Source organism: Bubalus bubalis, chromosome 14 (assembly GCF_019923935.1).
Source record: "Bubalus bubalis isolate 160015118507 breed Murrah chromosome 14, NDDB_SH_1, whole genome shotgun sequence".
Taxonomy (NCBI): Eukaryota; Metazoa; Chordata; class Mammalia; order Artiodactyla; family Bovidae; genus Bubalus; species Bubalus bubalis.
Window position 1 is genome coordinate 64,848,099 of NC_059170.1, and position 17,142 is coordinate 64,865,240.

Consider the following 17,142-nt stretch of genomic DNA (forward strand, 5'->3'; position numbering starts at 1 on the left):
AAGTTGCTTTTCCTGCTTCTTATTCTTTTACTCAACTTGGGAGATAACTCACTTCAATTATGGAGCTAAGGAAATTTTCTAGGCCTCTGCGCACCTAAAGACCTTTTGTGCCAAAAATCAGCTTCCTCCAGCCTAAATGTTATTTTGAACAAAAGCCCAGGAACAGGTGCATTCTGTGTTGCTAGAGTCAAGAGAACATTCTGAAAAATGGAAGAGTTAAAAAGGACCACTTGGGGGAATTTTCTGTAGCATCTCTCTCTCTGTGTGAAGTCATTGGCTTGGGTATTTTTCTGTATGATACATCTGACTGCACTGTACATGTGGGCATTTCCAACAAGCAGGACAACTTCAGCTAATATGGTCTAAGTTGTACCCACAGCTTGAAGATATGCTTGTGGTTCCTTAACACTAAAATGATTTCAAACAGTTCCAGTAGGTGAGATCATGGTCTCATCTTTTCCAAATACAGTGATCTTTCAAGGTCAGAATATATATGAGAAGAGAATAAACAGTCCAAGATACTCAAAACTCTTTTTGTAAAACAGATAATAAAAACCATAGACCATGCTACATTCTGAACAACTGAGCAGCTCTTCCTAAGGCAACAGTGAGAATTGGTATGAAAATTAACACACTACATAGAATTACAGTCACTTGAAGCTCATTTACATGATCTGTAGAATGGGCAGTACCCAGCAAGATCCCAACTGTTTGAAAATGAAAAAATAAATAGATAAAAAGTCAACTTTTGACCCACAATTTAGGAAATTATTCCATTCCCAAGGTAATCAGCCTGTCATCCAAATAACTCCCTGCTCAATAGGAAAAGATCCTACAAGCCAAGTGGTCCATCTGAAGTTGCTATGGCGTTTTGATACACAAATTATTTTGACACACAATAATTTGGCCTATGAACTTCAGTAGTCGAGTTTCCTAATGTATAAGATAGTCTCAGATTTCCAACATGATTGCTCATATTCAATAGATAACATAGAAAGATAGAAATATATGCCAAAATGTTCATGTCCTACATTAAAAAGAAAACTTAGAAAGATATCAAATGGATACCAAATTGTTGCCACATCTCTCAGTACAAAACTTTTAGAGCTAAGGAGTAGGAAATGCTCATTTTGCTTCCAACAAACCTGTAGAGCTTGCATGTGGACATGATGTTACTATCCAGAAATAATTCCAATTAATCTTAGGTCCCAAAGATGGGTTCCTCTGTTTCTCAAAGTTATATATTTGAAATATCTTTCAACTTAAAAGATGTGTTCTTTCAAGCTTTTTGTGCACACCCACAACCAATTTGGGTGTGGTTCCTTTGTCTTCAAACGTCCCTGCTTTTCCCTATCAAGACTGCATGCAGCATTCCTTCTTTCGTATCAGCTTGATTCTAGGATTCTAAGGGCTTGCTTTCTTTGTTTTCCCGAGCCAAACACAATAATAAACAGAACATAATGAACACTCAAGAAATTTGATGAGTTAAATAATTAATTTTAGAATGAAACATGCTGCTTGGAAATTCACAGACCCAGGTAAAGTAAAATGGCACAACGCTGCCCCTGCTGGGCTGGAGCTCTATAGAGCTGGAGGTGAGAACCATTTTCATATGCCTATCCCTTCAGGTTGCACTGGCCTCATTCTTCCTTTCAGCACCTTTGTGAAAATATACATAGTTAAGGATGTTTATCCCACAACACAAAGAGGTCTGCTTTAAGAAGCCTAACAGGACTAGGTTGAGTCATTAACCCAAACAATAGAAGTAAATGAACATAATTCCATCCTGTTGCTACATGGGAATGACTCATTTTACTTACCACTTAGAAAAATAAACTACATATTATTAATAGTGATGTTGCAGAGGACAATTAGATTTTCATAGGTATTTACGTGTTTTATAACCTTTCAAAGTCGGCTACCATTGATTTCTTCCAAGATGCAGTTCTCATATTGTCTCTTCTAAGGCCCCCGTCTTTCTCACCTGAGCCAAGGTGAGGTCCTTCAAACTGGGATGACTTCTCCAATTTTCCCTTCTTTCATTTACAAAATGAACCTTCCACAAACTCCAACTTGATCACCAAATTCCAGATAATAATGTCTATGGATTTCTGGCTTTGTGTGGAATGTACTAACCATGCTGGATTTTAGGTCCAAAGAGGACCTCAGCAATGATCTAAGCTCTGGAGCAGGGCTTCTCATAGGTGGTCCATGGACCACACCTGGAGAAGCTCTGAACCATGGCCGCAGTCACCTGGGTCCACGGAGACCTCTGTACGCAACCGAGGAGCTCTACTGACCTCTGCTTTACATACCCAGCTTCCTTTTAAATGTTTATTCTAACAAAAAGTTTAGTAACTGACACTCATCAGCTACTCTAATCCCCTCGGTTTACAAATAAGAAAACTGATGCCCGGAGAAAAAAAATTATTTTCTGACCTGGCTAGTGGGCCAGCATTCTGTTCTGATACCATCTGTGTTTAGACTTTCCAACTAGCATGGAAAGCTCCTACCATCTTCCCATGTTCGTCTCTCCTTCCCTACAACATGATCACACTCAGTTCTATGTCAGCCTTTTCTCATTCTCCCTTCTCATTCTCCCAAATATTGAATGTAATCATATTCCCGACACAGTGAACTGAACTCATTCATTTTTGGGACCCTAATCACTCCTCCGCTTTAGGAATTTACATGCATGGATGGGACACCTTTGATCCCAACACCATCCAGATGTTCCAAGACTCCGAAAACTCACTCTTTTGACCACAGCCTCCTAGGCTTCATAATCCTAGACTGCTGATACCCCACCCCCACTCCAGCATCCTCTCGGGCTATCAGGGCAACACCTCCCTGAGCTGCACTGACCACCTGCCCAGACGGGGCAGTGCTTCACCAGCATCCTCCCCAGGCTCGCCTTCCTTGACTTTCTGCCATGTCTGTCTTGCCATTCCTCATCATGGAATTAATCTAAAAAATTATTTTGCTAAATAACAAGGTCCTACTATATTGAACTCTATTCAATATCCTGTGATAAACCATAATGGAAAAGAATGTATAAGTAAAACTGAATCATTTGCTGTACAGCAGAAATGAACACAACACTGTAAATCAACTCTACTTCAATAAAATAAATTAAAAATAATTATTTTTCTATTCCCAGCCCTTAAAGTCTTGTTGGCTATGATCCCACCACCATGTGGACTACACTTAACTAATACACTACTTCAGCTAGATGTTCCTGCCTCCAGCAGCCTATTTACTCATTTCTAATTGACTCTCTCCGTCAAGTTTTTAAAGAGTCTTCACAATTCCCATCATCTTTAACCCCCAAATCTGCTTCAACACCTCCCATCTGCACATGGGCTATCATCTCTAAGACAAAACACAAGATCAGAGCTCGTCTGGGGCTGGATTGGGGAGGATTAATTAGCCTGCCACACTGTGGAATCTGGACTTATCTTGGGGGCATTGAGAAGCCCATTCAAAGCTTTGCTGTAGAAAGACCACTCTGGAGGCTTTGGGAGGAAGAAATGGAATTGAGCTACAGGAAGATACATGGCGGGGTTCAACAAACACACATAGGGGATGGGGGAGAATCAAGAATCTCTAAATACTGTACTTCGTGCAGAGTAGATACACTATAGATCTATAGAACTAATTTATTTAGGCTCTGATTCTCAGAAAAATGTATATAGAAAATGTTTAGTAAACTTTAAAAAAGGCATGGTTGCAAGTCAGAATATTCATGCTGTGTCTTGTCATCAGGCAAATGAAACCTATTATGCAATGGACAGATGGTGCAACAAGATATAAAATGAAATTAGCAATGATGAAACCCAGAAGGAAATGAGGAAAAAGGTCAATATGCTAAAGGTCAAAGGAATTTGGCTCCATCTCGTCTCGTTTTGTAAAGGTCTGAGGTCACAGCTATTAATGGCTTTTACTGCAGGGAAGTTGTAGGACTTCCTACAACTGTGTGGAGGCACCAGACACTCACCCAGGGTTGTTCAAAGCTATAGGTACGTCGCCGATCCTCCACGTCTTCATCCTGTTTTGCTTGCTGAAATTCTTGCCGGAGACGCTGTATCCGATCATGGTTGCTAGGAGTTGATCTGTTGCTGAAAGACAAAATGGGCAACAATGAACACTCTTCAGAAATACAATCTGTGGATGGCAGTTACTGGGGAAAAAATGGCAGCTTGCTGTGAAATGGTGCTGTTTGGGAGGAAGTGAAATTTTAAGACCATATCTAGGCATTTCAAATATGTGTTCATTTTGTTCTTATGGTTAAGACTTATGGAGGTGATTTCAGGCAGATATTCAAGACGGTGAGCAGTTTTTTTAGACATTCCTTTTTTACACAGCTCTTTAAAAGCCTCATTTCCTCTCTGTAATCTGGTAAGGTGTTGGCAACAACAACAGTTTAGAAAGGACAGTGCATGAAAAATCATAAATACCAAGGTCCTCTACCTTCTTGGAATAAGACACAGTGCCTCTGGGCTGTGGCTTCTTTGTATACAGAAAGTGCACATACGAATCCCTTCTGCTCTAAATATCACAGTTGTTAACAATCAAGTGAGATAACCCCATACATTATAGCCTCACAAACACGCAGTATTATTTACATAATGCCATTATATGACGTTCTTATTTATGAATTATCAGAGGTCCAAACAAAAAAGCTCACACTCACAGCATAAATAAAAAACAGTTTAAAAACAACTTCAGGTGGTAGTTTAATTGAATCAATAAGTTAATAATATTGTTGCCTTCATTTTGATAACTTTGAATTCTGTTTTATCCTCACAGAAAGCTTATAAGATAGGTGCAGAAGGTAGTATTTCTTACACACATACAAACACACACACACACACACACACACACACACATACACACACAGATATAAACTGCCATTGAGAGAAGATAAGTAACCTGTTTCCAGTCTTTCCCTGGCCAGTAGGGAAATGTGAGACTAGAATTCAGAATTTTCTGGACACTCTCAGACAGTAAAGAATCTGCCTGCAATGCAAGAGAACCAGGTTCGATCCCTAGATCAGGAAGATCCCCTGGAGTGGAGCATGATAACCCAGTCCAGCATTTTTGCCTGGAGAATCCCTCGGACAGAGGAGCCTGTCGAGGACCCTACAGTCCATTCAGTTCAGTTGCTCAGTTGTGTCCGACTCTTTGTGACCCCATGAATCACAGCACACCAGGCCTCCCTGTCCATCACCATCCCCCGGAGTCCACCCAAATCCATGTCCATTGAGTCAGTGATGCCATCCAACCATCTTATCCTCTGTCATCCCCTTCTCCTCCTGCCCTCAATCTTTCCCAGCATCAGGGTCTTTTCCAATGAGTCAGCTCTTCATATCAGGTGGCCAAAGTACTGGAGTTCAGGGTCGCAAAAAATTGGACATGACTGAAGCAACTGAGTATGCACAAATCAATCTTAAATCTCACGGTGCTTTTGGTCGATTCCATTCCCTAGCACAAAATCACATCCAATCTGGACAGCTACTCAAGCACATCTGGTATACAGTTTTCCAATGAAACTTCAGACTTCTTGAGGACAAGAACCAAGTCTTATATTTATCACATATACCCTCCAAGCTGCTGGCAGAATGGGAAGCTGTCAGCCAAAAGAAGGATGAGTCCCTTCATGGAACACACATTGCCCTGGTTACATAGAGTGGATCTGACTTCTCTTGGCCACACAGCTTCTGGGGTAATGGCATTTGTGAGGGGTGGCCTAGAAAGAGAATGTGTCAGAGAAGAGAATATAAAATTCTCAAACTAACATAGGTCTTTGTATTATTTCACAAATTTTGAGGGATTCTATAGGTTTAAAAATCTCAAATTGAAACGATAGCATTGAGGACCATAACACAAACACCTTCTAAGAAGACAGGATTGCTCTCATCACTTCATCTCCTGGGTGGGTTCCTATCCCCTTCACATTTCTGTTAATTTCATGAGAGGTTTTGCAATAGCCGGTTGACACATTCAATTTGATGATTTTCCCATCAATTAAAACTCATCTTCCCTTTGTTTCTCTTCTGACAAATCTTTGGGATTGATCAGCTGAAGGACATGGAAAGTTAATGCGTCTGTAAGATGTGCGACTTGACACATGAGGCATCCTTCCACTGCTTCAGACTTCCCTTCCACACTCCTGAGCCTGGCAGGCTGTTATTCCTACTGGCTTTTAAGTCACATATACAGCATCTTATCTTGTCCCAGCCCACAGATTTTCCCAGTGTAATGCCCAATCCACAGAACTCCTCACTCTCCACGGGAAAACCATGAGGGTATAGGCATGCGTGTACACTCCTCAGACAAAGAGTTGGAGAGCAAGCATTCATTCATCTCACTCCTCTTTCCAGCTGTGACTCTTGTTCCCGGCTAACTTTACAGCTTTTTTTTTTTTTTTGACCAGGTAGCTCAGTTTGTAGAATCTTAGTTCCCCAAACAGGGATCAAACACAGGTCCCTTCCCTTGTAAAGGGGGAGTCCTAACCACTGGACTATCAGAGAATTCCCTAAGTGTTCCTCTAATGTTCTTTTGTTCTTCCTTTTTGACTGTACTGGGTCTTCAATGCTGTGTGCGGGCTTTCTCTAGTTGCAATTAGTGGGGGCTACTCTTTGCTGTGGGTGTGCAGGCTTTCATTGTGGTGGCTTCTCTTGCTGTGTGTGGAGCACAGGCTCTAGGCACATGGGCTTCAGTCATTGCAGCACAGGCCTCAGTAGTTGCGGTTCGCAGTCCCTAGAGTGCGGGCTCAGAAGTTCAGGCACATGGGCTTAAGTTGCCTGCAGGATGTGGAATCTTCCTGGATTAGGGATTGAATCCATGTCCCTTTATTGGCGGTGGACTCCCATCCACTGTACTGTCAGAGAAGTCCTACTTCACAGTTTTTAGTAGAGGGATTTAGGAGGCTTGCCTGATGAAGTATTTTACAAGTCCGAGTAGAAATATTTTCCTATTATTTATTTTCATGTAGCACAGTTTGACCCTCATAATTATTAGGTCCATGAAGTCCAAGCCATTGGTGAAAACAGACCTCTTCTTACTATTTGTGATTACTTGAACATACAGTCTCCCAACAAGGTAAGTGGACCCAGGGTCCTTAATGTTCAATTCTAGTGACCTTCTTGTTTCTCATAGGATAAGACAAGTCCTGGAAGTCATTTCCGATCTTATTTCCAAATTTGAGCTGCTGGCGAGACCAGTTTCACCCTCTTTTCCTTGCTTCCTTTCTTCTTATGGTCTAGAAGAAGCGGACTGACCTGCCCGAGACTAGTAAAGCACCTGGGGGTTGAAGGCTGCAGTGGTTTCCTGATGGATGGAGGTTCCCAAAGACTGGGAGCCCATTAAGCAGCCTTGGGTGATAGCAGCCGGCAGCCTGCAGGTGAGACTCTGGCTTCCAGAGATGTAACACTGCAACTGCTCAGCTCTGCCTCTTGGGGCAGGTCCTAAGCATCAATAACACATCTGGATTTCCAAAGTTTTTGGTTACCTCTTCTGCCAAGAAGGCCAAAGGAAATTTGAAATGCTTATTAGCATTAGTGATGAGTTCCTAAAGACCCCAATCAACTTACGTTTGGGTTCATCGCCAACTTAAAGTTGTTCATTATTATTACTTTTTGGTGAGGAATATAATAAAGATATCTCCTAAGTTATCAGACGGGTGAGTAAAACAATAAAACTCTTTATGAGGAGTCAGTCAGTCAATCAATGATCATTGACTCTCCTCATATGGAGAGGAATCAGAGATGCTTTTTATGCAAAAAAATACACACAGTTTACATTCAACACTAGCATTTAGCATGTTGGTGTTTATACACCTGCACACACACACACGTGTGTGTGTGTGTGTGTGTGTGTGTGTGTGAGGGAATGGGTGTGTGTATTTTAAACTAAATGAAGATTCTAACAGAATCAAGAAAGTGTACATTGGATCAGACACTATAGAGATCCGTAAACCACATGTACAACCTTACCTTGACTTAGACGGAACTCAGATCTTTCCCATTCAATTACCATGGGGATGTACCCTTTCCTATCAGAGGTAGATCACACAGAGTGCTAAGCCTTAAAAACTTCTGATTGGACTCCGGTGATGTGCTTCACAAATGAAAGTAGCTGAAAACACTAATCCATGCCAAATGCAGCCACAATCCTATTTGTAGATAAGCATCAGAGCCCATCCTCCACCCATGCTGCGCAGGCGTGTGTACTCCAGCCGTCTTCTTAGGTGCCCTGAATGAGGAAAAAACTTCATAACTGTGGTTCTCACCACTACACACGTCTTGCAAATGAATCTCATCATCCAGAACGCTTGTTTAAAAATGCTGATTAAGACTCACCTTGAGATATTCTGAGCCAGTCAGTCCATCCACTGCAGGCCCAGGAACCTGCATGCATTTGAAAGCACTGGAAGTGCTCTGAAAACTATGCCTGCAGGCTTCATTTGTTGTTGTCCAGTTATTAAGTCATGTCTGACTCTGTGACCCCATGGACAGCAGCATGCCAGGCTTTCCCCGCCTTCACTATCTCCCGGAGTTTGCTTAAACTCAAGTCTGTTGAGTCGATGATGTTATCCAACCATGTCACCCTCTACCACTCTCTTCTTTTGACTCCAATCTTTCTCTGCATCAGGGTCTTTTCCAATGAGCTGGCTCTTCATGTCAGATGACCAAAGTTTTGGAGCTTCAGCTTCAGCGTCAGTCCTTCCAATGAATATTCAGGGTTGATTTCCTTTAGGATTGACTGGTTTGATCTCCTTGCTGTCCAAGGGACTCTCAAGAGTCTTCTCTAGCACCACAGTTCGAAAGCATCAATTCTTTAGCACTTAGCCTTTTGGTCCAACTCTCACATCTGTATATCACTACTAGAAAAATCATAGCTTTGACTATACGGACCTTTGTCAGCAAAGTGATGTCTTTGCTTTTTCATATGCTAGAGGAGGAAATGGCTACCCACTCCAGTACTGTTGCCTCGAGAAGCCCATGAACAGTATGAAAAAGCAGGCGTCATAGTTGGGACAAATTCTAATGCCTGCAGGGCAATTAACTAGGAAGTGAAGGAGACCCACTGCGCTGTGACAATTGGGGGAAATATGCTTGGTCTACAAAGGGAGGCTCTTACTTGGTTCCAGTAGATTATTGTCCTGAAAGAGTACAGGTCTGATGTTGCCTTCTAAGCTTTTTTGAGAGAGAAGTCAGAAATACAGTCTTTCCATCTCTTAATTTTAAATATTGGCTGGTTTTATTGTTTCAGTCCTAGGTGAGACAGAAAATGTTTGTTGCCTGCTAGCTTGTAATCTCTACTTTATATTCTGCAGATGTTGCTTATCTTGTATGTTGCCTTTCTAGTCTATTTACTTTCACTGCACTGAGATAAGGCTACTGGATCCCTAGTAAGAGGCCCAAGAAACAAATATCAAAAAAAAAAAAAGACCATTTAGCATTGTCCACGGAGCCTTGCTTCTGCTCCTGAGTTGTCTAACCCATGGCACACTGGCCTGCAAGCTTGAGTTCTGACCTATCTTTTCAGATCAGCATTTGCTGAGATAGAAGCGTTTGTGACGTAACTGATGAATTCTTTATGGACTAAAAATACTTTACCATTTTCATGTTTAATTATGCAGAGGTAATCCAGAAAGCTGGAATAGAGGGCAAGGGAGAAAAACCACTCGTGGTTCTGGCCAAGGAGGTAACTCCTTGGGACACACCTCCCTTCCTATGGAAGGAAGGAGAGCGTGAAAGGAAAGAGAGGCGCTAGACAGAGGGAGGGGATGGATGCAGGGGCTCAGGAAGGGGAGAAGCTTCTAGTTTCTAAGAGAAGAGAGGCTCCCAAGGAAGACAGGAGATAAATTTGCTCATATCTTTCTTTCTGAGATAACCTTTCCTTTTCTTCCCATCTTTCCATTTCTACTAAGAAGTAGAAGAAGTCAAATTCCACCTCCTTGAAGCCTTTCCTTATACTGCAGCCCCTGTTCATTTATTCCTTTAACTCCTCAATAATCCTTGTCCTCTGGCACGTATATATTTTGTACGTCACATCCCCATGGCGGGTAAATTGTTAGCAAATATTTGTAATGGATAGACTTTTCAGGTGTCCCACAGTCCCTGTCTCTGGGCTTCACACCTTTGTGAGTAAGTCACACTCAAACAAGTGAGTGTGGGCAGGGCCCATGACTTGCTGCTATCCATAGAAGCGTGGCAAAGGTCACGAAATAGGTATGATTATATGTATGTGGTTATGTAAGAATGCAGGGTCCATCTTGCTAGTCCATCTCTCTCCTTTCTGGCACTGAAGAGGAAAGCCACCATGAATCCTACAGCTTCCAAGAACTGAATGCTGCCAACAACTCCAAAAGCGGGAAGTGGTGCTTCCCTAGAAGAGGAGCCTCTAGGTGAGAACACAGGCTGGCTGACCTCTTGGCTGCAGCAGGATGAGACCCTGAGCAGGGGATTCTGCTAAGCTGTTGTCACACTCCAGACCCATGAAAACTGATACAATAAGCATGTGTTGCTTGAAGCTGCTGAGTCTGTGTTAACTTGCTCTCCAGCAAGAAAACAGATACCCGTTGATGATGGCCTTGGCCATGTGACTTGATCTGGCCAGTAGGATGTTAGTGGATGTGATGCAAACAGGGATTTGCAATGCGATTGCATGGTGGGTCTCCCCCTGGTGACCACAAAAGATAACACATAAATTCCCTAAACCTGTCTCTCTTCCACACACACACATATCCCCCACCACCATCACCACCACACCACCCTTTAACAATGCGAAGGGGTTGTACACACTAACTAAACATCGAGTGGCCTAGAAGGGCCCACAGAACTATGCCTTGCCGACACTTGCAACCTAATAAATACTGCCTGTTGCAAAGCCTGCTGGATAAAAGAGGAAGAGAGAGGAAACTTACTTAGGAATGAGTTTCACAGCTACCATTTATACAGTTAGCCACTCCAAAGTTTCGGTCTTTGAGAAAAATTGCCCAAAGTAAATATAATTGCACAAGATGTCAGTGAAAGATGGTAACTGCCAGATCTTAATGCATGCAACCAACAGAGCATGCTTTCCTCTCGACACCAGTTACAGCCAAAAACGCCCCATGGAAGTCTATCCAATGGCTTAGGATGACTCCTCTGGTCAAACTCCCCATCACTTCACCAAAACACCCCACTCTGACTCTGTGCTCTCTGTAATCAGCCCTCATAAGGTCAAAGCAGCATTGCGGGGGTTTTCCCAGAGTGTAGTGAGAACAGACCCCTCAACCAGGTTGTTTGGTAAAACTAAACTCAAGGACTCATTCTAGTTTTCTCTTTCTGGCAGAGGCTGGTAACCAGCTAGGATGTGGGTCACACACAACCCCCAAGGAGATATTCCTGGTTAAAATGGGTTTTACTTAGATTGCCAAGGACTCAGTACATAACAGGTGGTGCAGTAGTAAAGAATCCACCTGCCAATGCAGGAGATGCAGGAGATGTGGGTTTGATCCCTGAGTTGGGAAGATCCCTGGAGAAAGGAATGGCAACCCACTCCAGTATTCATGCCTGGGAAATCCCATGGACAGAGGAGCCTGGCAGGCTACAGTCCATAGGGTCACAAAGAGATGGACACGACTGAGCAACTGAGCATGCACGCAGTACGTAACAGATTTCCTTCAAATCCCCAATTTACAAAAGAATAGGTACATAGTAAAAATTTTGGTTAACCATATCAGCTCATACCTTCAGCCTCTTCATTTTTGTTATATACTTCTCAGCTCTACCAATTTACTTTTTTTGGCCTAAGTACAAAATTCTATTCTAAATGCTAGTGAATTTCACACCTGTACTTGGCATCCAATTACTAGGGATGCAAGAGGATATTATTCTTTTTCTCAATTAAAAAAATGCAAAAGCCAATTTCCAAACTATATCTGAGATGGTGGAAACAATACAGCTTCACACTGAAAGCATTTTCCTGGTGCATATCTATCACCTCCCCGCAGGTATTCCATGGGCACACCAGAGGGGAACACTGCCAACTTTTCTGCTGAAGGTACTCTTTCTCCTCCACCTGCAGGGACTTCAAAGACCTATCTTCTCCAGATCCTAGGATTCCGCAGTTAAGATGCTGAACCCTCATTATGGTCTGCAGCACAGCACATTTAGAAAGGAGAGAGTAAATTAAAGCTTCCAGGACTCCATTCATTTGCACTCAGATCCTGTTCTGCTGACATCTGTCTTCTCCAAGACTTGGCGATGTCTTCAGGTAACAACTCAGCCTTCATGTGAGGTTCCTGGGTTCTAGTCGACTTTATAAGGGAAGTGTATCTTTTTATTGATTTCCTCAGTATTTACACAGATGGAAAGACTAAAGATCCAGAACCTTATGGGAACAACCCATCCTGCAAGATTACTTGTTATTTTTGGAAACATTTTCATTGGAGAAAAATTAAAGGCTATTTCCCTCCCTTGTTCCATTAATTCTTCTAACATCCTAGGAAAGGAAAATCTTTTAGTCCCTTTATTCATACCAATGGCAAGTCTAAAATTCAACTATTTCTAGGATGTCACTTAAATCAGACACCAGGACTGGAGCAGGCCAACAGTGACACTAGAAGAACATGTAGGGCAGACCTGTCACACAGCTTGGAAACAGGCAGCCAGTGATGACCACAAGCGTCTCAGATCATTAAGCAATGTCTGACTGTGATGTCACGCGTGGATATACAGAGTTGTAATCCTTTCAAAACAGACAGATTGTCAGCATGATAAAGTGGATATAAACAAGTTCTTGAACAGGGATGACTAAAGTGTTGGGGGTGGGGATGTTACTAAACTAACAAGGGATGCTGGCTCGGGGACCAGGAACCAATGCTGTTCAGGGGCTGCAGGTAAACAGCACTATTCTCACTCAGATATTTTTCCATACTGATTAGCAATTCCATCAAATATTCCTGATCTTGTAATCGCCAGACAAGTAGTTATAATCTACAGATGTCAGATCTGAGTTCTTAATTGCTGTAAATTAGTGAGCAAACACAGGTTTCTCATTAAACCCATTACACCCCGTATGGTAAAACGGAGCGCATGTCACGCGTTCTCTTTCCTGGCATCCTTTGTGAAATCCTAGGGCCAGACAAAGCAGCAGAGAGAGATGGTAGGGTACATGTGGCAGGTTCCTGTCCCTGAAGCTATGTTTATTCTAGGGGGAAAAAAAACCAACCTCTAAATGGCAATGAACGTGTTGCCTGTATTTTAACACTGAGCTACATTGCATCCCATCTTTGCTTCTTTAAGGCAAAGTGGTGTCACCCCTCTGAAAACTTCTGCTTCTCTCCGAACAGTGGTCCCCACCCCAACCTTTTCGGCACCAGGGATCAATTTTATGAAGACAGTTTTTCCACAGACCCGGATAGGGTATGGTTTGGGGATGATTCAAGCACATCACATTTATTGTGTACTTCCTTTCTTTCTTTTTAAAATTTATTTTCAGTTGGAGGATAATTGCTTTACAATATTGTGTTGGCTTCTGCCATACAACAACATGAATCAACCATAAGTAACCATACATCCTCTCCCTCTTGAACTCCCTCCCATTCCATCCTACCCCTCTAGGTTGTCACAAAGCACCAGGTTAAGCTCCCAGCGTTATATAGAAACTTCCCATTAGCTATCTATTTTACATATGGTAATGTACATGTTTATTTCTATTATTATTACTTCAGCTGCACCTCAGATCATCAGGCATTAGATCCCAGAGATTGGGGACCCCGTCTTAGAGGAACCTGGAGACACTTCCTCCCAAGGCCCTGTCTCCTGTCCCCTGTATAGGCAAAGAAGCATAAATTGCTAAATTAAAAGGGAAGGAAGGAACAGACTAAAATGCCATGACAAAGCCAACTCTGAACTTCAGCTAAGCTACACGCCTTAGCGCAACCTGGCTGAGAGAACTGGCTTTCTGCTATGGCTTTACCTCTCAGACTGGAAGATTTATGAGGAATGGGGGAAAGGGTGGGAGGGTTAAACCAAGAAATGTATCAATTACCAAACTACAAATAAAAATAGCTCCTCTGCACAAGCTTCATTAAGTTTTATCAGCAAGTATCTTGGGGTTTTACACTCAAACCACAGGTCATAAATTCACAGTAAATTCTCCATATGTTCACCAAACACCTGAATTCAATTTCTCTTCTGGTTGTGAAGTAGGAATGTGGTGCTCAAATTAATTATGCATGCAAAGTTAGTTTCTAACAAGGGCAGTTTTTTTGTGTGATGCTGAAAGGTATTTATAACATCTGAAATTTGAGGATAGATCTTTCTTCAGTCTTAGTATTTTCATACTGGCATAAATTCTCTCTTCCAAGTTTGTACAGTGAAAAAATAAAGTTGGTGAATACCTTGTTATAATATAATGTTCGCATTTTTCTGTAGATAATCCCAGATATTTATGAGATGTAACAAACAGTCTTAACGTTTACTCTAAGGATTTTAGACAAATATTTCTATGAGCAGGTACAAATCACCTTGAATTACAGGGAAAGTCTACAGTGAGACTAAATGGCTATATTTATATATGTCTATGTGTACATGTGAAATTAGCTACCTGGGAAATATCGTGTCATTTTCGGTTTATTTTCACAGTTTTACTCATCATCTGTAATATGAAAAGAATTATGAGAAACTTATGCAAATCCCAAAGGCACTTACTTTCCTCAGCTGATAAAATTCATTTTCAGATTCTGACAGCTATGATTTGTTGTCCATTTCACACCAATTTCAGTGTAATAAATCATAACAAATTAAAAACATACAGCTCTGTTCTCTGGGTTGAAAAGGTGGTCACCAAAGCTGTTAATACTGCATCTGCTTCTGATGTGATGCGTCAGAGGGAGGGTCACCTCTCTCCATCAGAAAGACCTGGGACTAAGGCTCTAGCCCGAGTCCCTCTGTGGTCATTTGGTAAAAGGGCTATCATTTTATCAGCAGCAGAATCTCAGGAATGTACCCCTCGCCCCCTTTTATTACTATCATCATTCTTCCTTATTAGCCTGTCACTGGGTTCAGGCAGGAGTGAGAAAAATGTAGCTTTACTTTTTTCGAGGGGAATTCCTCCAGTTGCAAAAAATACACACATGCATAAACATACATAATTTCAGGACCCAACAATAAATACACGAAAAAAGACGTTCCATTGTGAGCCTGAGGTGGCTCCTCCTGACTAGTAAATTTCACAGAAATAATCCAAGTTGGTTGCTACCCAAAAGGGTTGCTCAGTCTTCCAGTCACACCTCCAGGGAGGCAAATGGTAAAACTCCATATCAAAAGTAATATTGTTTAACAAGCTTTAAAAAATCATCAATGTAAAATTATCAAAGAGATCATGTTCTAATAAATCTTGCTAAACAGTCTTTGAATATTGTGAGGGTGAATGTTAGAATCTAAAACCCCAGGATGGTGGAGAAATTCATACTGAACCTATATAAGCCTCTGTGAGAGAAGAGTGCTGAGCTGTAGACAGAAGCAGAGTCCTGCAGGCGTTGAGTCTTCCTAGCGGGCAACTCTGTATGGCTTTACGAATAAATGATGGGAGAGAAAATGTTTTCCAGGTATACCTTTGAATTTAAATGCACTCTTGAAAATAAAATGTTACTGCCTATAAGAAACCACATATGTCATTTTTCTTTGCACAATGCAAGAACCAGTTATAATTTGGGGTTAATGCCCAAAGTGCATTTACTTTTCATAAATCGTGTGATTTTCTTGAACTGTCTATTAAATGGCAAGGACATGTAAGGTTATTCTAATGGGTTACAGAGTTGAGGAAAGTTTATGGATTATACTCTTCATTCAATAAAACCACTGAGAATACAAAGGTTAGTGAGTTGTGACCTACAGTTAAAGTCTATTCTTCAAACTAAAATATACATTTGGGTGTCTGAATAAAGAGTGAATGGATTTTTAATATTGCAGGTGAAAACCTTGAAGAACTAAAAGTAGAGTGAAAATATCAGGAATACATTATGGAAATTTGAAATAAAAAAGCAATGGAAATTAAATTACAAAACCTGATGGGTTTTGATGACAAAATAAAACGATTATCATGTTCTTTTTCACATTACAGAGGTTTTATCATACAAGCATAGAAACTAATTATAGAACCATTATTTTAATTCTTTAATCATGAAATGATTACATAGAATTTAAGACTAACATGTCTTTGTTTTTGCATTCTCTGTCTTTAATGACAGCATAAATGCAAAATACTATACAAAACTTAGATTTTTTTTAAGATAGAAATTCTAATGCAATGAAATGCTTTATGCTCATAATTCTAAATAATGGTTAAATTCTATATGGCTTTTCTGAAATGACTTAAAGTGGAAAATAATGTAACGGAAGATATAATGCCTGTAGGCTTCATGAGTGCCTAACTCTAGAAGGTTTTGATACCTAAAATAAAAGTAGAAACATAAATTTATTCATTTTCTACAAAACAGAACACTGGATGGGCCCAAATAGAGAGTCTTCATCTATTATTTTCAAACATTTTAAAGAGCATTAGAATTTTTTTTGACTGGTAATTTTTGTTTTTTTTTACTTCTATTTGTGCTCTGAGTTAAATTCATAATTATTAGTTAACAATTTACTCTTCTTCTATTCATGACTTGACCATGACCTAATTTACAAATTATTTATCTGGAAATAAATGAGACAAAAATGTCAATCCATTGAACTTCTCATTCCATGCTTAGCTGAATTATTATAAGAAAGCACAAAATGTGTGACCATATTGATTTGGAATTAATGGTGGACATCATTAATGATGCTTTTTGTTTTATGCTTATATTTTTATTTGTGTTATACATATGTATAACACGTGTGTATACACATATATATAAACTTGGAGACTCAGTTTCTAAAGCATTGCCCTTGTAATCTGCAAGGCTCCAAATATAAGTAAATCCTACTTTAATGATTTACCCAAATCCTCAAACTTTCTCCCCTAAACACATGTTCTAACATTAACATTCAAAACAGTTTTCCTTTCTTTGACATGTGATGAAATTCACAGTTGGGCTTTATGTTTATTATACAGGTTTACTCCCACTGATGGTTATGATTTATCATTTTTAATCCTCTA

At 40.7% G+C, this 17,142-nt stretch overlaps 1 protein-coding gene across 28 annotated transcripts in view; it reads right to left on the reverse strand.

The window, feature by feature from the left end:
• Positions 1-17,142, reverse strand: part of PARD3 (par-3 family cell polarity regulator) — a 579,687-nt gene that overhangs the window by 14,013 nt on the left and 548,532 nt on the right. For all 28 annotated transcript variants that reach the window (XM_044928208.2, XM_044928201.2, XM_044928194.2 and 25 more), the window contains one exon: positions 3,998-4,118. In XM_044928208.2, coding sequence (XP_044784143.2) covers positions 3,998-4,118 — 121 coding nt within the window. The remainder of the gene's footprint in view (positions 1-3,997; positions 4,119-17,142) is intronic.